Genomic DNA, 21,359 nt, shown 5'->3' with positions numbered 1-21,359 from the left:
CCTGTCACAGGCCTCTGTGAGGTCACTGCCTCACCCCTGTACCCTGAGTGACCAAATGGCGGTTTTATTGGAAATCAGGCTTTTCTGGGTTTTCAATTTTCACCAAAATCAACAGGGTTTTGCCCACAGATCCTTAGAACATTCCTCAAAGTGTTGGAATGGAACGGATGGGGTGTTCAAATGTTATCGCCTGACAGACACATGCCAGCGAGATTGTGTAGGGCCGAGCTTTGCTTGGTCAATAATACTAGAAACGAGCCCCATTCTCAGGAGACCATTCTGTTCACTTGGTCAGCAGCATGGTGTGCTGCTTCCAGAAAAGGAGCCAAGAGACCTGGATTCTAATCCCAGCTCCACTGTTGATACATTGTGTGACCTAGGTCAAGTCCCTTCACCACTCTGTGCCTCAGTTTCCCCATCGGCAAAGCAGGGATAATATGGCTTATCCACCTCTGTAAGATACTTTGCGATCCTCAGACAAAAAGTTATACATAAACACAAGTATTATTAGTGATACTTAATGTAAGGTGGCCAGTTTTCTACTGTTCTCCAGCATCAGCAAGGGGCTACAACTGGCTGAGCAAAGGCCCTACACAATCTCGCTGGCATGTGTCTGTCGGGCAATAACATTTGAACACCCCATCCGATCCATTCCAACACTTTGAGACATGTTCTAGGCATCCGTGGGCAGAACCCTGGGGAGTCTGGTGAAAAGTGAAAAACCAGGAAAGCCTGATTTTCGGTAAAACCACCATTTGGTCACTCAGGGTACAGGGGCAAGGCAGTGACCTCACAGAGGCCTGTGACAGCGAGCAGAGTAACTTGATACAGGGTAAGGCAGTGAGGGGTTTAGTAGGCCCTCCACTGCACTTTGGCCAGCTCCACCTCATCTGGACCTCTGAACTCACACACACCTCAGCCAGCCCCCATTTCTCCCTCAGTCAGGCCTTCCCAGCCAGACATGGCCATGGTGGGGCCGAGAGCATGGCTGGGTGGGGGGAACTGGCCAGAGAGGGGGTGAGGGGCTTGGCAGGGTATACAGCTGCCGTACATAAGCAAGGAAGCGTACAATGCTCTAGGTTATATGATTGCAGAACCTGGAGACTCTATCCAACAAGACTGGGGTCCCATTGTGCTAGCCTGGTTCCAACACAGAGCGAGAGACAGTCTCTGCCCCAAACAGCTTACAGGATAAACAGACAAGGCAGACAAAAGGTGGGAGGGGACGCAGAGGCAGAGTGCGGGGGAATGGTTTGCCCAGGTCAAACAGTAGGTAAATGGCAGTGCTGGAAACAGAACATGAGTCTCCTGGCTCCCCATTAAGTGCCCTATCCACTAGAGAACGCGGCTTCCCACTTGCTGGGCACCCTGTGCATTCCCTGAGGCAGTGGTAAATATGGCCTGGATGTGTGAAGCCTTTAAGTTCGTTTGCGAGATGCAATGGATGATTCCAGCAGCCAGTTTGCTTAGCAAGGACTCAGACAAGGCCCCACTTCTCAGGGGTGCTGCACAGGACACCTGTGGCCTTGGAAAGGTCAAGTGTTCTGTACTGAGAAGATGATTATGCATCCAGGAGCAATTTACCTGTGATCCTCTAGGCCCTGGGGGTCCACGTCTCCCTTGCAAGCCTTGTGGTCCCTACAGAAAACAGGGCGGGGTGAAAGCACCCTACAGTTAGGTTAGAATTAACTTGAGTCTAAGCGCCACCTTGCAATACAGTTCATCGGTTGTGCTGCATTCCTTATTCACCGTTCACGTCTTTCAAGGAATGTGCAGAAGTGTCTGCAGCATGGGCTGGAGGTACAAAGACGGAGAGGGGTTCTTTAGCCTCCAGGCCAATTAAACCTCCCTCCACGCAGGCTTCGGTTGCCAATTAGTGCCAGCTAAGCTATTTGGTGCCAGGGAGAGACAGTCACTGAGAGCTGGGCTCAACCCTTGAACTCATTTCACAAAGGTCCCCATAGCAACTGCTGTTGTCACGAGGTTAGTGTCGAGGACATACCTTGGGGCCCCAGGGACCTGGCAAGCCGGAAGGGCCCATTTCTCCCTACAAACAAAGCAAACATAGGCACCCTCATTAAAGTGGCACAGTGGGCAAGGAAAGAAAGGTACACATCGGCAAGGTATATGCCACCTTCCTCCACGCTGCCTGGTAGGGACTCACCTGAGACCCATTGACTCCTTGTAATCCGACTGGCCCCGGCTGCCCTGGCTCCCCCTGCAATAAAACAACACACAGATACAGTCCCCATAGTTATTCGGTCATAGAATGCGGGAGAACCATGCAGTCCGCTCCTTAGAATCATAGAATATCAGGGTTGGAAGGGACCTCAGGAGGTCATCTAGTCCAACCCCCTGCTCAAAGCAGGACCGATCCACAATTAAATCATCCCAGCCAGGGCTTCGTCAAACCTGACCTTAAAAACTTCTAAGGAAGGAGATTCCACCTCCTCCCTACGTAACGCATTCCAGTGTTTCACCATCCTCCTAGTGAAAAAGTTTTTCCTAATATCCAACCTAAACCTCCCCCACTGCAACTTGAGACCATTACTCCTTGTTCTGTCATCTGCCACCACTGCGAACAGTCTAGATCCATCCTCTTTGGAACCCCCTTTCAGGTAGCTGAAAGCAGCTATCAAATCCCCCCTCATTCTTCTCTTCCGTAGACTAAACATCCCCAGTTCCCTCAGCCTCTCCTCATAACTCATGTGTTCCATGCCCCTAATCATTTTTGTTGCCCTCCGCTGGACTCTTTCCAATTTTTCCACATCCTCCTTGTAGTGTGGGCCCCAAAACTGGACACAGTACTCCAGATGAGGCCTCACCAGTGTCGAATAGAGGGGAACGATCACTTCCCTTGATCTGCTGGCAATGCTCCTACTTATACATCCCAAAATGCCATTGGCCTTCTTGGCAACAAGGGCACACTGCTGACTCATATCCAGCTTCTCGTCCACTGTCACCCCTAGGTCCTTTTCTGCAGAACTGCTGCCGAGCCATTCGGTCCCTAGTCTGTAGCGGTGCATTGGATTCTTCCGTCCTAAGTGCAGGACTCTGCACTTGTCCTTGTTGAACCTCATCAGATTTCTTTTGGCCCAATCCTCCAATTTGTCTAGGTCCCTCTGTATCCTACCCCTACCCTCCAGCGTGTCTACCTCTCCTCCTTCACGGATACCTGTCAGGACAGCCAGGGGGCTGGCTGGAGCGGTCTGTCAGATCTGCTAGGCAGTTGGGAATTCTCCCAGCAAGGTTGCAGTGTTGACCAGACTGGAGTGACTGCCTCCATTATCAGCCTATATACCTGCTTTGGGGCCACCTGGCCAGACCCTTGTGTGAAGATTGGCTGGGCCTTGGATGATTGGCCTGGGCCTACCATAGGATTTGCAGGTGATTACCTCGGATAACTCATTGCAACACACGAGCTAGATTTCGCTACCCAGCAGCCTTCAGTGCCCACCAGTGGCTCCTGTCTTGGGGCTTCCAGAGATAGACCCCAGCAGAACAGGGCACTCAGTTGAAGCAACACAGATAAGAAGCTCAGAAAACCAAGTTATTGGGCTCAACACAGGAGTTACTGGGTGAAATTTTATGGCCTGTGTTGCACAGGTGGTCAGACTACGTGACCTACTGGACACTTCTGGCCTTAACTTCTCTTAATCTAGTATTCCTGGAGAAAGCCATGGGGATTTCCATCAGCTTCATGGTGTTAACACACTGCAGAGTTCACCAGAAGCACACGATCGTGAGCTTTTTGAGACAGAGACCACTTTTTATTCTATGTTTGTACAGCGCCTAGCACAATGGTGTCCTGGTCCATGAGCGAGGCTGCTGGGTACTACCGCTATACAAATAATACACCATAACATTTCATATTCTCACATTCCACAAAAGAGCCCCAGAAAGCCACCATAAAGCACGGGGCTGAGCCAAAATGGAGAGAGCACGTCACTGGCATGAGTCGGTCAGTCCCACTCCTTCCAGCGTTACCACCTCACACCTTCCTTGTATCGCTGCACAGGGATTTACTTCACTATGCTGACACCCCCCACCACCAACTCATTCCCACAGAGACCAATGCGTGTGCAATGACCTGTCTCCTAACCCGGCAGGGCCAAGGCATGGGGACAATTACAGCCATATGTTTAAAACTCAGTAATGCTCTTGTATCGAAGAGACAGCTGCCCCCAATCACACCACATTGCCATTTCTTTGTGGGTGCGGAGCCGAGGGGTAGAGGGTTACTGAGAAAGGAATTCCTTTTTCTTCCACTTTTCTCCTTTCTGCAGATGGTGTTTCCATCTCGTGCACATTGTAACATGCCCTCCCCTTTCACTGCAGGACAGATTTCCTTTAGAGCGGCATAGGAAATTCACCATTTTGAAATGTGTTTTCATTCCACACTGGAGTGAAAATTCCAATTTCAAAGCGTCCTGGGAAACTGAATTTTGGAAAATGTGGCATTTCCATTTGGATTTTTAAAAAACCTTTATATTATAAATTTGTAATATAAAATGAAATTCATTTTTAAACAAAAAAAAACAAAACACCAAAAAGGTCCCACCCCAAAAACACCATTTTCGTCCTTATGAATATTCATCATTTTGAGGTTCCTCCCCACCACAAAATAAAAGTTTGTTGAAATCGACACATTCAATTTCAATTTTGACAAAATGGCATTTTCTAATGGGAAAACATTCCGTCGGAAAACGTGCAACCAGCTGTAATTCCCTTTCCAGCTGGGGTGACCTACCGGAGTCAAAGAGCAGTGAAAACTGTCTCAGGCACAAGAACAACCTTGTTTTTATCCATTGGTTGAACTGAAAAATGATAAACTTACCATAGGTCCGGCTGGCCCTGGAGAACCCACTGCACCACTTTCCCCCTGGAGCAGGATAAAGAAAAACTTGAGGACTTAACACTATAAGCAGCATCTCCTTTTCCCTTCCCCTCTTTCCTGCTGAGTGACCGTACCCAATATAACCTGGAAAAAGCCACCCTTGGTATGGAACAAGGACTATCTAATGCAAACCACTGTTTGTATAGAAGTGTATCCCACACCTGCTCCATGTGGCACTCTGTTCCACTCTGGTGGTTACTGGGCCACAGATAGGGTCTCTTAGCTTCAGCAGTAGAGACTCATGCTTTAAGATCCAGAAGTGTCAGGTGCTATGTTCATGGCATACACTCAGAAAAATTAGATTAAAAACAAATATTCTTGCTGGAAGGGTGCAACATAACACTACTTCATTTCTTAGAATTCAGACTAACAACACACAAGAACCCCAAAAGAGAGTGAGACAAAGCAGGCTGCTCCCTAAAACAGCCTGGCACAACTCACCCCTCCTTACTGTAGGCTGGCTGACTGCTGCTAGGCCTAGATCACATACTTCCCTAAAGAGCCTTATACACTGCAAGCAGGGCCAGGAAAAATCCTTGAGTGACAATTTACACCATTTTACACCAGGTTCAACCCCTGCTGTGGATGACCCACCCAGGGGCAGAGCATCATACACGCAGTGTTCCTATCCACTGCTGGGCAGGCAAACTGACCCCAGTCCTGTGACTGTGAATTCTGACTAGAAGCTCAGAAGGCCATTGTGAGGGGCAAGTGATTAAAATCCTCATTTATCTTTTTACAAAATCCACTGGTTAATTAGTCAAGTGTTCACAGGTATGAGTCCAGTGGCTTCAGCTGTACAGTACTGAGGGCTATTGGCTTTAAGGCTACTATATAAACTCCAGTGAATGATCAGTCCATTGTCAGTGGAGGGGTAGAAATGTTTGTAATCAAACTCTGAACTCATCTGCTTTCAGACGGTTGCAAACCTGAAAGAACAGGCTGGGTTTGCCAAGACTGACAAACCTTTTGGCAAAGAGGGCTAGGTTTCAAGTGAAACAGGGCCCATTTATGGCTTTGAGTGCAATCTATACAGGACTCTGGCTACACATGGCTTTAGCCCAAAGGCAGGCACAGCTCAGCAACTGGGCTGGGTTTCACTTTGAGTTTTGTTAATTGATTTGAATCTGAAACCCCAAGCAAAGCCCCATTGGGTGCACATCCCCATGGATGAGAATTGTAAGGAGCGTTTGGCATGAACCCCCTTGCAAGTCAGCATAGAAGCCCACAACTCTGCCCTTTCTTTTCCTTTACAGGAGAAGCTCTTAATAGGACTTCACTATCTGCCCCTTTCTCCACCCAAAATCCACCTACCCACTTCAACTCATATGGGGCATTGCGGACAGACTGGGGTTATTTCACCTGCTTTGCATTCACAAAGGGGAGTTAAGGAAAGGAGCATCTCCCCAGTCCTTAGGATGCATATTTGGAGAGACCCATTATGTTTTCACATGGAGAACTTGGATTGCTGGAAAGGGATCCTACTGATGACACCAGAATAGGAATGGATTCCTGATACCTGAGGGTGATAGGGATATGCCATAGCGGCAGCGGGATCCCTAGGCCATGGCTTGACCACTTTCTAGCCAGGCCAAACCTGAGTGGCACTGCAACCCCATATGCCAGGTCGTGACACCACTCACTCAAATTTGGCCCAGCTGCCCCTTTGTTATGAGTGAGTGGCATTGCAACCTAGCACACAGAGTCATAATGCCACTCAGGTTAGGCCCGACCGCCCTCCTGTGATGGTGGAGGGGTGGCTGGGCCAAATACGAGTGAGTGGTGTTACAAGGTAGTTCAGTTCTTCCCTCTCCCTCCAAGGAAGTGACAGAGCTGTGCTAACGTCCTGCACTGCCTGACTCATCCCTTCCTAGCGTTTCCGTTGGTCTCGGGACACATGAGCAGACAGATGTTGCAGCACTAGGGAAGTAAGCGTACCACGGAGAAGAATGCAACTCACTTACCTCTGGTCCAGGCAGGCCCTGGAACCCTGAAGCACCCTTGACACCCATCATCCCCTAGGAAACAAGCCAACGTATTGAGGAGAAGATTAGGAGCAGACACGTCAGGCACAAGGCCACCTCATCTGCCTCTTTAAAGAGTCAAACCCAAGACAAGAGAGTCCCACTTCAAGGCACTCAGACACTGGAAGACCTGTCCACTATTTACTGAAGAGCCATGGCCACTCAACAAGGGTTTCTTCCCTGGGGGAGAGTCTCCAAGCATTAAGGAGCTTCGCCACACATGTCCCCATCCCCAAAAGGCAAGTAGCATCATCAGAATTTTGACAGATGGGTAAACTGAGGTAGAGAGAGACTGAGTGACTTGCCCAAAGCCACATGAATCTGTGTCAAGAGTCAGGAATAGAACCCGTATCGCCCTACTCCCTGTCATGTGCTTTAACCATGACAGACCACCCATCCTCATCCAGTGACAAAAGGTATCAAAGTTAGGTACCACTCCAGCTATGGAACAGTCTCTGCTCAGGAGAGCAAAGGGGCAGAATGGAACAGAAGGGATGCTGCATGACAGAATCAAGAGGCACTGGAGGCTCAGTACTAGACCTGTGAGATGCTTGGCTCTTTTTGCCTCCTTTGGAGTGGGAGACCCTTGTTTCACTTCACACGGGTTCTAATCTCCCTGAGTTCTGCTTTGAGCTTGGGGTTCGAGCAAGCCCCGACCTCAAAGCAAAACGGACTGCTGGAACTCCTGGGCAAGTGGAAAGAGAGGTGAGAGAGGAACCCTGGGAGCTGGTCAGAGGATGAGAGGAGCTGGTTTCTTTGCCAACTTACCTGAGCTCCAGCAGGTCCAGAAGGGCCGTTTTGTCCTTTCACCCCCTGAAACAGCAAAATGCACTGACAGTGACTGGACAGCACAGAGGAGCTCAGGAAGACGTACCCCGTGCAGCAGAAAGCCGTGCTGGAGGGGAGGGGATGCCTCATGCCTGCTGGGATCCTGAACCAGCCAGAGCTCTGTGAGCACAGACTGATCAGCACCCCCTTTCGCAGGGCGGGCAATGGGGCTGCTGAGTCACTCAGCTGTGTGGCCCAACGTATTCCCATCCTGTACCCCACAAAGCCAGGCCTGTGTGGGAGACACTGCCCTGACTGCACTCCAACCCGAGCCAGGAGATCTTTTCCCTTCTCTGAATGAGGCTATTTGGCGTGAAGGGGAACTGCAGTCCAACCCTCCCCCCTCCCCCTCCTAAAACACAACAAAGATGCAGAACAATGGGAAGGAGAAAGCAACGAAGAGCTGAAGGAATCTGTACCAGGGCTGCACAGACGTGAAGGTGCAGAGAGGAATCAGATTTTTTTTCTGAGTGACGATGAGACTTGAGCAGAATTGGCTTCATCTTGGTGAGAGGGGAGGAAAGGCCAGCATCCATGCAACACGGCAGAATGCCCTGAGGCCATGGGGGATGCTGGAAGGCTTACTGCTGAAAGCCAGTGCTCCACATTAAAGGGACTCAAAAACACAGCAGACAGCAATGTCTTTTGCATGGGTCTCATACCCACTGGGTCCCCGTATCCAGGCTCAGAACAAGTGAACTCACCTTTGTCCCTTTTTCTCCTTTTTCCCCAGGTGGTCCAGGATCACCCAAGAACCCCTGAAACAGGTACATTGGAGCCATGAGAACCACTGCAGATCTATTAACCAGCTGGAGGCAATCAGCCTGCTCCCTCTCTGAGTGCTGGTGGTTTGAATGCAATTAACATGACCCAGACCTGGTCCACCTTAGGGCACAGCAACAACCTGGTTTATACTTAGGGGCTGCAGTTAGCTTTAAAAAAGGTCTTCTAGCCTGGCATAAGTGATGCAATTACCTCATCTTCCATAAACCACTTGTAGCTCAGTGATGAGGGTTGCTAAATAGACGGGAGGGTAGATGATTGCTTACTTTGGAAAGGCCTGCAGGCTCTTGACAAAACAAATCAAAGTAGAACCATGTTCAGAGTTAAGGCTGCGACCCTGGATCCTTCATGCTTAACGGGCCTGGTGGTTTGTAGGCATGGCATGGAGAACCCACCTGGCACAGTGAAGGACACCGGGGAAGCCTTCGAATTCTGGATATTCTTGTTTTTCCCACCCCCAGGGCCAAATTTTCAAAAGTGCACCGCTCCCAGTCTGCACCCACCATGCTGAGCACTTTGAAAAATACGGCCCTATACCTTCAAGCTGCAGCACCAAAAATCCCCCAAGTTAATCGAGTAATGAATCCTTACATCCCCCCTGCTGGGCCCTGCAGGTAGGCAAGCTCCACTGCTGTTGTACAGATGGCGACACCGACTCAAAGAGATTAGTGTCAAGCCCTTCAGAAGAGGCCACTGACTCTGGGGAACTTGTTTCTGCGCGTCTGACCTGAGAGTCTTTAAGTGGCTGACTTTCAGAGATGCTCAGCTCCAGCAGAAGCCAATGGGCACCGTGAGTGCTCAGCACCTCTGAAAATCAGGCCACAGGAAGTCTCAAAATGGGCCCCAGAAAGTGGAGGCACCCTGGGAAAATTTGGGCCCACATGACTTGCCCAAAGTGACAGAGGCAAAGAGGAGAGCTGGGATTTTAACTCAGGCCTCGCAGGCTCCCAGGGCCCTGTTCACTCTACTGGATCATGCTAACTCGTGGATCTAGACTAGAGTCAATTCCCCCTTCTCCCACGGGCCTTGAGTGAGTTCCAATCTCTGTTCCACAGTTTCCCCAGCTAGAAAAGGAGGATAATAAAACTGCCCTACTTTGCAGAGGGGGAGGGATATGAAGACAAATTAATTAATGTTTGTGAGGTCATATACGATATATTACAAGGATCAATACAAGATCTATGTAAGTATCTGGATAGAAAGAATTATTTCAGAACAATATTTTGAAGTAATGCTTTTTTTTAATATACTTATTTTAAATATAAGGACTTTGTGTGTGTGTGTGTGTTTAGCCCGTCAGACAACTGTGGTATGAATTGAACTGTTCTAACATATAAATCATACCAGACATATCTATGGACCCTCTAACAGTGCAACATGGATGGAAGCTGTTAGAACGGATATCACAGTATTATCTAGATAATGAGCACTACTGGAAGGTATGAGGAATATGCTGATGCCAGTTTTCTAAGATACTGTAAATAGCATCTCCAATTTTAAAACAGAGCCAAAAGTCCAAGCCCAGACTCAGGAATAATGGGGGAATTTTCAAAAGTGACTGAGAACCATAAGTCCCATTGAAAGTCAAAAGCACAAATGACAGTCAGGTGCCTAACTCCTGCTGACTCTCTTAATATTCACAGGCAGAAACAGCAGGTAGGTGCCTAACTCTCATTGACATTTGGCGGAAGTTAGGAGGACATTATCAAAGGCAGAAACAGCATGTTGGTGCATAACTCCCACTGAAAGCCAATGAGAGTTAGGCACCTGCCTAACATGTGTGCCTTTGAAAATCTCCTCCCCTGTGTCTAAATCCTTCAAGTGCGGTTGAAAATTCCACACTAAATGTTTTTAGAATTAATTTTTGTTTTTAAAAATCAGGGCTGATATTGCAGAAGCCACCACAGGGATTTAGATGCCCAATTATGATTAAAAAGAATGAGAACTGGGTACCCAAATCCTTTAGGCAGCTTTAAAAATTGCTGCTAAGGCCTTTGGCTTAAAAAAGAAAAAAGGAACCCAAACCAGTAGAACTCAATATATTTTGCCTGAGGGCAGGCCTACCACTTAAAACGCTGTCACTGCACCACGGTAAAGCTTCAATGAAGATGCTACCTATGCCGACAGGAGGATGTCTCCCATCGGCATAATTAATCCATTTCCCTGAGAGGGGTAGCTATGTCAACAGGAAAATTCTCCCATTGATTTAGTGCTGTCCACACCACGGGTTAGGTCAGTTTAGCTCTGTTGCTCTGGGGCTTGGATTTTTCACACCCCTGAGAGACATACCTATACCGACCTAATTTCCTAGTGTAGTGTAGTGTAATTTCCTGACCTGAAAGAACTTTGCATGGACATTTTCCATCCAGGCTGATAAATCCGAGGTGACTCAGAGGAACTCAAACCACCAGGCTCGCTCAGCCTCTGAAAACCACAGTTTGGACAAAGTAAGTGAGCATGAAAGGCTGCAGCAACTCAGATCCCAGAGGAACTTGTTATTTGCAACATGATGCCTCTTCTAAAGAGGGAGCGTTGGGGGTGGGGTGGAGAGAGGGCGGAGGGTAGGAGAAGATACTAAATTTGGGTTCCACTGAGTCACGTCTCCTGTATTCAAGGCAAATGAAACCCCTCGACCTAAGGATTCCCCCTCCCCTGCTGCCCCCAGATCATTGCCACTAGCTCACCTGGTCTCCTTTCTCTCCAGCTGGACCTTGGTCGCCCTTAAATCCCTGAGGGCCCTGGTAACAAGGAAGAAGGAATGGAACATGCTTGTGAGACCTGAGCTGACATAGCTTGTGTAGCACAATGAGGCAGCGGTTCTCAAACTGCAGGGGTGATACTTGCAGGCCAAATTCAAGCCTGTTGTAAGTAGGTGCAACTCTGTTGGCTTCCCCCAAGTTGCTCCCACTTATATAGGCCCCGGGCCAGTTTTTGAGCCTGGCACTTTCTCCATTTTGCAGCCTCATGAGCAGGGCCGGATGAACGCTGTGGTGAACTAGGCCTGTTCACCAAATTCATAGGGAGCCCAAATGGGAGCCCATTTGCCAGGTTGCAACGCCACTCACTCAAATTTGGCCTGGCCGTCCTTCCGTCATGGTGAGCAACTCTCCAAGCAGCAGCCAGTCCTGATGGCTCCATTGCATGGCCAGTCCAGCTGTGGCCAGAGTGCTGTCCAGCCATTTGTTGTTATTCATATTAGGAGGTAGGGGCTCCAAAATGTATGTTTGTCTAGGGCCCAGTAATGGGTTAATCTGACCCTGCTCATCAGACCAGTCACAATTCTCAGGCCTCATGAGCCAGTCAGCTGTGTGAAGAGCTCACCCTGTGGTAATTCATCTGCAGTCGTTTTATACCCAATTACTTCCCCCTGAATGCTGAGCCCACGATCGATTCTAAAGCAAGGTTTCCGCGAAGAAACGTCATTTAGCCCTTCTGAGCTCCGAGCCCCACCCACTTCCCGGGGCTTTGCCACCATGGCAGGTGCTGCGCAGCTTTTCGGGCTCCCGCAAAGCAAGTCTCTTCCATATTGCTATCACTCTATAAACCCCAGCCCAATCTGTGTAGGCATTTATACTGTTCACACCACCTTGCTACCTCCCCGGCTTTCACATTTTAATGAGGCCACCGCTTCAGACAGCTCCAAGCAGGCCAGCCATGCTTCCTTCCTGATACAGTTCTTGTTATAGGCAGGCAGATGTGTGTGTAATTAATTCAACGATATTGTGGCCCCTTTTGGCCGGAGTGGCTAGTCAATGCTTGTGACTTTAGCAGCTTGCTTCCATTAGGAGAAGAAATTGGTGATGGAATCAGGAATATCTTGCTGCAATCCTGTTTATTTACAAAGAATGTGTGCAAAGTCCTGTTTCCCCAAACTCAATAGGAGGCAGTTTTGTTGCTCACAATTCCAAACCTCTTTCCAGCCTGTACTCTGCCCAATAAGCTCTGTCTCTCAGCTTCCTCCTAGGACCATGTTAAAAGTGCTTCTCTGGCTGTTCCCTAGCTTTCCTGGCTGCTTTCTTTCCAGCTTTCTGCTTCTTACCCCCACCAATTTTGTATCCCTCTCCATATACACCACTCACAAGATCCTGAATCAAAGTTTACACTTTCCCGACTGAAGTCGGCATGCAAGGCTAGTTAAGGGTAGGGCTGTTAGTTCAAAGAATTGACAAGCACCACAAAAGAACTCAACAGAGCTTGTGAACTAGACAAGTGGATGGAATCCAGATTCTCTCTCATTTTTTTTCCCTTTCTCCCTCCTGTAAAAACAACCTAGAAAACTAAATGCAGCAATGCAATCAAGCACTCCAGGAGTTCATGTTGCTCCAGAGACACTAACTATGCCCGGTTGACCATATATGCTGTTCCTCTTTCCCTTGTTAAATGTGAACTGTCAAGGCATTCTTATTAAAGTAGTGCCTAGAAATTCCAATTATAGTTAGAATGGGCTTTTTCTTTTGTTAAAAGAGGCACATAAGTATATCAGTAGCATCAGCTTGAGCTTGCTGGCTGCCTACAGCACTATCAGCTGGGACAATGGGCACTGTCTTTACCTCTTTCTTGCAAACCATCCCGTGATATCCAGCCAGAGCATCCACAACTCTTGGCAGTTTCTGACTTTGAAACATGGGATCTCTCCGCATTAGTGCAAAGTGTTTTGCAACTAATTGGCTCATAATCAATTCTAAAGAAGTGCAACATGTTCCTTCAAGCTAGTGTCCAGGTTCTCACCTGCTCTCCTGGTAACCCAGGTGGTCCAGGCTTTCCATCCATTCCAGGAAGCCCATTTGAGCCAGGGAAGCCAGCGTGTCCCAGGAAGCCCTTAAGTCCAGACTCCCCCTGCAGACAGAAAGCAGGTGGATCAATAAGAGGCTACAGAGGAACACCGCAAATAAAGCTCTATCATATACTCCTGCCTGGTCATTCAGTTCTGCCTTAGGACTCAGCAAAAAGATTTGTGCATGGAGGGAGGAAATCAGCAGCGTCCAAAGAGGAGAAGAGTTTTATTTCCACTGTAAACATGGTTAAGAACCAAGGGGTAGAGGGAACTAGGGTAAAGAAGGCGCAGAAAGATTAACCATTATGAAACAGATGGAGAGTACAGTCAAGTCAACTTCACTGGCTACATGACAAGAAACGAAATGGAGGCAGGAGACTAGGACAGAGAATAAAGACGACATCAGGAGAAGTCACGCAAAGGCCTTGTACATCTGTCTCAGCCCTAACAACTGCACACCGCTGGCTGAACTCAGAGGCTTCTCTCTGGTAGTTCCAGGTGTGCAGCAGCCGGAATGGACGCAAAGCCCTGGTTACTTTCAACTGTTGCTTCTGCAGAGCCGAGAGCAGTTACAATGATGGTTGGTGTAACGGTAGCAGGTAGGGGCCACGTCGGGCGATAGCTTGTGCAAACACACAATGACAGTCCCTGCCTCAAAGAGCTGACCATCTGAACAGACAGAACAATGTCAGCGGCAGAGCAACGCTCTGTCGACGGGACCACCAAAACTGCGGGGTACGTGCTTGGTATGGCTCAGCCGTGCCTTCACTGCCATTGCTCATGCGACCATGGCTACACGGCTACCTATGCTCTCAGCTCAATGAGAGCTAGTGTGAGCATGGGTACCCGAGCAGGGGAATCACACCCCTCGCTCGTAGTGTAGACACAGCCCCAGTAACAGGGTCACCAGGGACAGAGGGAAGTCACAAATGTAAAAAGCAACAACTGCAAAACACAATGGTCCCAAGCTCTGATGCCATCATTGTGTTTGCGTGCATTTGCAGACGTCAGGCATTACTGCAGAGCCTGCAACTGCCTTTAAAAACCAGAATGGGAAAAAAAAAATTTGTCAAGTCTGGTGTGAAGATCAACTACGCAACAGCAGCTAGTTGCGGGGGGGAAATACCGTCTCCACAAAAACAACCAACGATGACAACAGAACAGCAGCAGCAAAGTTGGGTCAGCTCGCTTCCGGGCCATCCTGGGGCTCGTCATGAGAAAGCAATGGCAATCTGTTAAAATGTGGCTGGAGACAGAGAGATAAGCCCATTCACCACTGGCGCAGCAGTGTTTTGGCTGTCTCTTTCAGACTGGTTTGACCTTACCGCCTCGTGAAGCTGATGAAATGCCAGCCTGCCACTCATTGCCAAACTCTTCGCAAGGAACGAATGAACCAATCCCAGCAAAATGAAAGACAGGCCCAATCTGCACCAAAGCCAAATGATTCATTTGGGTGAGTCCCTCCTCAACCACAATCATAGAATCCTAAGGGCTCTAGGTCACATCACTGTGGGGAAAGATTTCTCACATTCCTACCAACTAATGCTCTGAACCCCTCGGCACAGAGCATGATGCAAATTGGGACTCACCTCTTGGAATGGTTCATATGCCAGGACGCCCTGCAATGGAACATGGCACTGAGGACGAAGAAGTGTCTCAGAGATGGCTAGCGGGATATGTATGGAGGTGAATGGAGTTTCTTCTTTAATGTAAATAGGATCAAAAGATGCTTGGCTCAAGTTGGGAGGAATCATAGAATATCAGGGTTGGAAGGGACCTTAGGAGGTCATCTAGTCAACCCCCTGCTCAAAGCAGGACCAATCCCCAATTTTTGCCCCAGATCCCTAAATGGCCCCCTCAAGGATTGAACTCACAACCCTGGGTTTAGCAGGCCAATGCTCAAAGCACTGAGCTATCCGTGTCCCCTGTGACCTGCACTTTATTACACAATATGTTACTAAATCAGCCTGGTGGTGTCTTAGCCAAGAAGCCCTGCTGTACATCACCATCATTATTGTATTCGGAGTTCCTAGGAGTCCCAGTCATGGACCAGAACCATCATGATCAGTGCTCTACAAACCGAACCAAAAGAAAGTTCCTACCCCAATCTAACATACATGCCACCTGCACAACTTTACACCAAAACAGTGGCACCATTTTCCACCGGTTCTGCCCAGCACTTGTTATTGGAATCTTGAGCTAAAAACTCATTACCTTCCTCTGGAGTTGCAGAGCCACAGGACAGTGCGATCGCAAAGCTCCACAGAAAGGCAGAACTCCAGTACTGAAACGTTCAAACTCATAGACACTGATCCAACAGCAGAGGTCAGCAGTAATGCTGCATCTCTAAAATCAATGCAACAGCTGCCTGAGAAAAGACTCAGGAACTCAGGATCTGGTCTGTGATACGAAACCTTGTTGAGACTTCTCTGGTTTGCTGAGACTATACCCTTTGGAAAATAAACATGTCTACCTGGACAATACAAAGAGTAGGTCCTCTACGTGAGTGGTACGCTATTCAGTATATTCCATGTGTGCGCCACAGGAGTAGATCAACAGGTATCAGAAATATAGGCTGCATTTGAAGAACTAATGCAAGCACCAAACAAAGCAGCTCATTCAAACCTCAAACAATGTAGAGTTTTGCTTCCCTGTTCAAAGCTACACAGTGATGAGAACTTCGTTTCAACCCCCAAGCTAGGATGCAGACCGGCTTTCGAAGCACATCAGGGTCACAGCTGCACTCTGAGAAAAATGGTTCCTTTTCATTCCTGCACTAATCCCCCAGCGAACCCCCTCGCCAATCCTGTTTATGCGAATGGATGAATAATTTTTGGTACCATTTGATTAAGTTACACTGACAGCCTCCACGGTTTATATTCTGTCTGCTTAACACGATTAGTGAAACCTTCTAGATGTTGGCAGCTGGTAAAATACATGGGAAGAACAGTGTTCATTGCTACCGATTCCCCAGAGCTACCCACCTCTGTCCTCCGCAAACAGACGGTGACATCTGGAATTACAGACTATACATACCCTCCACTAAAAAGGCTTTTCCATCTTGTAAAAGGTGAATCACTCTATGCCCCCTCTTTGCAAAGCCCAAATGAACCTGTGTACCTGACATCTTTGTTCAATTCCTCAGCCCACAGTTCAAAAAACCCTGCAAGGAGCGACTACTTGGACAGGGCTTGGAAAGATAAAGTGGCAACAACGCACTTAGTCAGGGGTTAAAAAAAGCAACCCCCTTATCTCTGCTATATAATCCCATGGGCCTTGGAGATGCTAAGACAGCTCCGGCTCTTTGTCTCCGTGCCTCTCAGATGTCAGCACTCTTTCAGCTTTGTTGTGCCATCTAACGACCTCATGTTGAAAGATGCCGGGCACTGGCTCAGCAGAAACTACAAGAATCAGTCCCCTCACTCCCACCACGACTATGCATTCCATATGCAGATACTTGGGAAACCACAGCCGTCTCTGAGCTGAACTCTCCAGTCTGTGTAAACATTCGAGACAGGGAGGACTTGGGGTCTACTAAGGATGGGGGGAACCAGTTCAGGAAAAAAGGAATAATGCCCCGAGATTTTTTACAAAACTCAAACCAGACACAAACTGCCACACTGAGGTTTGAAACCAGTCGATTCTCTCCTGGCTCTGCACGGACTTGATCTGGCTGGGATCAGTATGAGAAATATCAGCCAGCCTCATGTGCACAAACACAAGGAGGTTTGCATAGTTCAGCTCATCTGCTGAGTGCTTAAACTAGCAAAACCTTTTAAAGTTCTTCCCTTGCTAATGTTTATTTTGAGGTCTGGCTAACTAACCTTTGGCTTTGATCCCCACACAGGCCCAAGAGATACCATCTTTGCCTTCATGCCTCACTAAGACAAAAAGACTGCATCTGGGGATCAACGGTGGGAGCTGAGAAGGACCATCTACAGCTTCTCCAGGTAAAGAGCCTGAGAACTTTCAGGTTGTGCTGGGGGTGGCCAGTGTTCCCTGTGGAGCTCCATGCTGGTCTGAGGCACAAGCCATGAAGCACTAGCTATAGCAGTAGGGGGAAGGGATAGCTCAGTGGTTTGAGCATTAGCCTGCTAAACCCAGGGTTGTGAGCTCAATCCTTGAGGGGGCCATTTAGGGATCTGGGGCAAAAATTGGGGATCGGTCCTGCTTTGAGCAGGGGGTTGGACTAGATGACCTTCTGAGGTCCCTTCCAACCCTGATATTCTATGATTCTGTGATCAGCCACTGGAACACAGTGACCTTAGAGAAATCACCCAAAAATAACACTGAAACTCATCGAAAGACCTGTTTCTCCTCCATGGAGCTCTTTTGTGGAATCCAGTTAGAAGCCAAGGAAAAAAATCTGCCCATGACCTAAATTTGCATGAATCAAGGTGAGAATCTCTCTCCCCCGCATACGTCCTTCCTAGACACACAGGCCAGAGGAGGCACCTCACTCAGAAAGCAGAAGCAAGAGGAACGGACGGCTGATGAATGAAAGGGAGCAGCTCGGGGAAGGGAAGCAAAAGGGAACTGCGGGTAGGTTGGATGTTATCATTGGGAACACTGTGGGATGAGGAAAGCTCGGGAGAGCAGAATTAAAAAGGCATCATTCCCAGCCTGGTGAATGTACTGCCAGAGAACAGTAGAACAACGAGGTCAGGGAAAATCGACTGTCCCTTATCACTGTGAAGGCTGGACTTGCAGCAGTTAAAGACAAATGGGCCTCCTGGGGGAGATGGGTGAGAACCAGGAACTGAAGGTCACACAAGAGGACAGCCACTGGGAAACAGCTGAGTGTTTGGTGAGAAGAGGCTCAGAGAAGAGGATGGTTTTTAATTCAGGAAAAAAACCAGCCACCTTTACGTGAACTAGGTACAGATCAAGAGTGCGGTTTTCAAAGCCACCCAGGGGATTTGGACACCTGATTCCCCATGTGTTTTAATGGGATTTGGGTATTCAAATTCCTTAGACAGCTTTGAAAATCTCAGCTTAATTTTGCAGAACGGTTTGCTCAGTCTCAGCTGAGAGAGCTAGGAGATATCACCCCAGCATGAATGAGGAGGAAAGAAGGGCATAGGCTGGGACTGCTCCTATCCGGGGAGAGAGAGAGAGAGAGGACCAGTGGAGAGATCTGTTTAGATTCAGAGTTCTCTGGAGTTAAAGCTTAGGGGAAGAGGAGGATGCTTTCCAGGATTTGACCTAAAGACGATATGAGAGAGCAGGTTTGGAATGACACACACAAGTAAATGAATAGAGCACAAACCTCAATTTCATCCACTTCCTATAGACAAGGGATTCAGTTTTTAGTGAAGGTGGCACCTTCTGCATCTCTACTGATGCTTCTAATGAAGGCCCAGCATCACCACCCCAGTGGTGCTACAAGTGTCTCTTTGGATGGGTGACGATGACTGGGGTGGTTATAGAACTCATGAAAATGACAGGGACTGACCAAATCACACTGACTCAAACCAGTCCCGCCTTGTGCTGGAGGTGGGTGAACGGGCTGGTGATTACTCACAGCAGAGGAGAGCAAAGGAACAAAAATAAGGCACAAATATCCAGCAAGGGGAATCCTGCCCTCCACCGCTTACCTGTCTACAGTGAGCCAATCTCATCCCCATCGGGTATTTTGGATGAACCTACCTGCCAGAGATATGGCTCTGTTGCAGAGGTTTCAGGTCATTACTGCACAAACATACCTTACCTTGGAGGATTCTCCTACTCAGAAATTAACACTGAGCTCTGAGTCTTGAGGCTAAGAGCTGTGGATCATCCCATGACTCCCCGTTATTGCAGCACGACTTGTGCATGCCCCGTACCTCTCAGAATCACTCCGTCTGTATGTACAGCTGCCCACCAGAAGGAAGCCAACCCTGACACTAGAATATATCTTACTGCCCTAGCATTTGGAAGGTCACATACCTGGACTGGGCTAACACATACCTGAGACAGCAGCTATAGGCAGCCTCCACTTACCATATACCCCAACTGGCCTTTGTCTCCTGGCTCTCCTGGATATCCGGGCGGACCCTGCACACACAGAGATCAAATCAATGCAGGTTAGACTTTCCCCCAGCAAGCCCGGATCATGTTGCAGTATTGACCGTGTTGAAAGAATGCTGGGCCTCGCAGCCTTGTTTAAAGGCACCATTACAGGGGAGACAATGAACAATACACAAAGGTAGCATTGGCAATCTCAGTCACATGCTGTGTGACAGGATGATCCGCATCATAGCTCTCTGAATGCTCTGCGAAGACTGCCCTTGTTCTGCTTGCATTCCCCTGGTTTACAGCAAAGGCACCATCAAGTACTCAACCACAGGCTTTGGGAGCAAACTCTCTCTCCACTGCTTATAATTTTCTTTCGGAGACTAGAACATAAGATGTCTTCCCCCACCTTTTCTCTCATTCCACTTGGCTCGAACAAATTTCCTGTTACACAATCCACTTCCCTGCCGAGGCATATTTATAATACAGCTTGTCAAGAGCACACCTGTCTTTTTTTCCCCCGTCTGTGCATCAGCACCATCAGTTAGAGCAGCAAGCTTAGGGACCCCATTAGTTAACTGCAGCTGAATAGTCAGCAGAGGGAATGCAAGAGCACCAGAACTGACTTGGTGTAGGTCCTATAGTAAATATCACTTAAAAAACATCCTCCTCTGGAATGGATATAAAATATTAATGCAAATATCAGTCTGTTGCATGATAAAAGAAAGTTTCTTGAAGATACCTTTTTAATAGTACTTCACACCAGCCAGGTTAGTGAGAGAGAGTGAAAGAGAGAGAAGGATGGGGATATATGTTGGAGAAATTGTGGGCTAAGAGGAGATTTTATACATAGTGACAGACACGGCCAGTCACTAGGGAGTATTGGAATGCAGTTCCTAACCAAATAGCACAAATTGTTGAATATTTATGATCAAATGATCATTTAGGGGCTGTCTACACAGCAAAGAAAAACCCGTGGCTGGCCCATGGCAAGCGACTCTGGGTCACGGTGCTCAGGCTGTGGGGCTGTTTCATTGTTGTGTAGACTTCCAGGATTGGGCTGAAGGCCAGGCTCTAGGACCCTGCTGAGAAGGCAATCCCTTAGCAATCCTCCTCTCTAGCAGATACAGCAGGGGTGGGAAACTTTCTGGCCCGAGGGCCACACCTGGGTATGGAAATTGTATGGCGGGCCATGAATGCTCACAAAACTGGGGGTTGGGGTGTGGAAGGGGGTGAGGGCTTCGGCTATGGGTGTGGGTTCTGGGAGTGCAGGAGGGTGCTCCGGGCTGGGTCCAAGGGATTCAGAGGGCAGGAGGGGGTCAGGGGTGCAGGCTCCGGGCAGCGTTTACCTCAAGCAGCTCCCGGAAGCAGCGGCATGTCCCTTTTCCGGCTCCCACCCAGAGGCGCAGCCAGGAGGCTCTGCATGCGGCCCCATCCGCATGCGCTGCCCCTGAAGCTCCCATTGGCCACAGCTGCCAGCCAGTGGGAGCTGCGAGAGCAGTGTGCAGATCCCCCTGGCTGCCCTTACGCATAGGAGGTGGAGAGGGAACATGCCGCTGCTTCCAGGAGCCGCGCGGGGACCTGGCATGCACTGAGCAGGGCAAGCCCCAGGCCCCACTCCCCAGCTGGAACTTGAGGGCCAGATTAAAACATCGGAAGGGCTGGATGCGGCCCCCAGGCCGTAGTTTACCTACCCCTGACATAAAGTCACATCAATAGAAGTGAAGAATTAATCTCTCATCTGCTAGTAGCTGCTAGGGTACTGAGCACTGACTGCCTCCCACTGGAAAAAGAAAAGCAGCCCCAAACTAAGGGAATGGTTCAAAAACCAAGTACACACACAATAGAAATGCCAAAAAGAGGACAGGTATTCAAAAGTTTGGTCACCCTTTTCAGCATACTCAGAGGAGGAAGGATCCCTAGCCAGCATCTTTAGCTTGACTATTAACTTGATCCTAAAAAGTAACAAGTCATGTACAACATCGTACGTTAGTTTTATTGTAACTTTGCCTCAATAAAACGTGAAAAAAACATATGGGGGGTTGTTGCTATGGAAAAA

At 48.6% G+C, this 21,359-nt stretch overlaps 1 protein-coding gene across 1 annotated transcript in view; it reads right to left on the bottom strand.

Annotated features, from left to right (window-relative positions):
* LOC140899299 (uncharacterized) overlaps positions 1 to 21,359 on the bottom strand; it is a 258,414-nt gene that overhangs the window by 77,651 nt on the left and 159,404 nt on the right. The window contains exons 12-21 of the mRNA XM_073314570.1: positions 19,289 to 19,342; positions 13,261 to 13,368; positions 11,217 to 11,270; positions 8,454 to 8,507; positions 7,690 to 7,734; positions 6,862 to 6,915; positions 4,838 to 4,882; positions 2,165 to 2,218; positions 2,003 to 2,047; positions 1,585 to 1,638 (exon numbers count right to left, since the gene is read on the bottom strand). Coding sequence (XP_073170671.1) covers positions 1,585 to 1,638; positions 2,003 to 2,047; positions 2,165 to 2,218; positions 4,838 to 4,882; positions 6,862 to 6,915; positions 7,690 to 7,734; positions 8,454 to 8,507; positions 11,217 to 11,270; positions 13,261 to 13,368; positions 19,289 to 19,342 — 567 coding nt within the window. The remainder of the gene's footprint in view (positions 1 to 1,584; positions 1,639 to 2,002; positions 2,048 to 2,164; positions 2,219 to 4,837; positions 4,883 to 6,861; positions 6,916 to 7,689; positions 7,735 to 8,453; positions 8,508 to 11,216; positions 11,271 to 13,260; positions 13,369 to 19,288; positions 19,343 to 21,359) is intronic.

The sequence above is a fragment of the Lepidochelys kempii genome, chromosome 16 (genome assembly GCF_965140265.1).
Source record: "Lepidochelys kempii isolate rLepKem1 chromosome 16, rLepKem1.hap2, whole genome shotgun sequence".
In the NCBI taxonomy this organism is placed as follows: domain Eukaryota; kingdom Metazoa; phylum Chordata; order Testudines; family Cheloniidae; genus Lepidochelys; species Lepidochelys kempii.
This window is presented reverse-complemented; position numbering and strand designations above follow the sequence as displayed.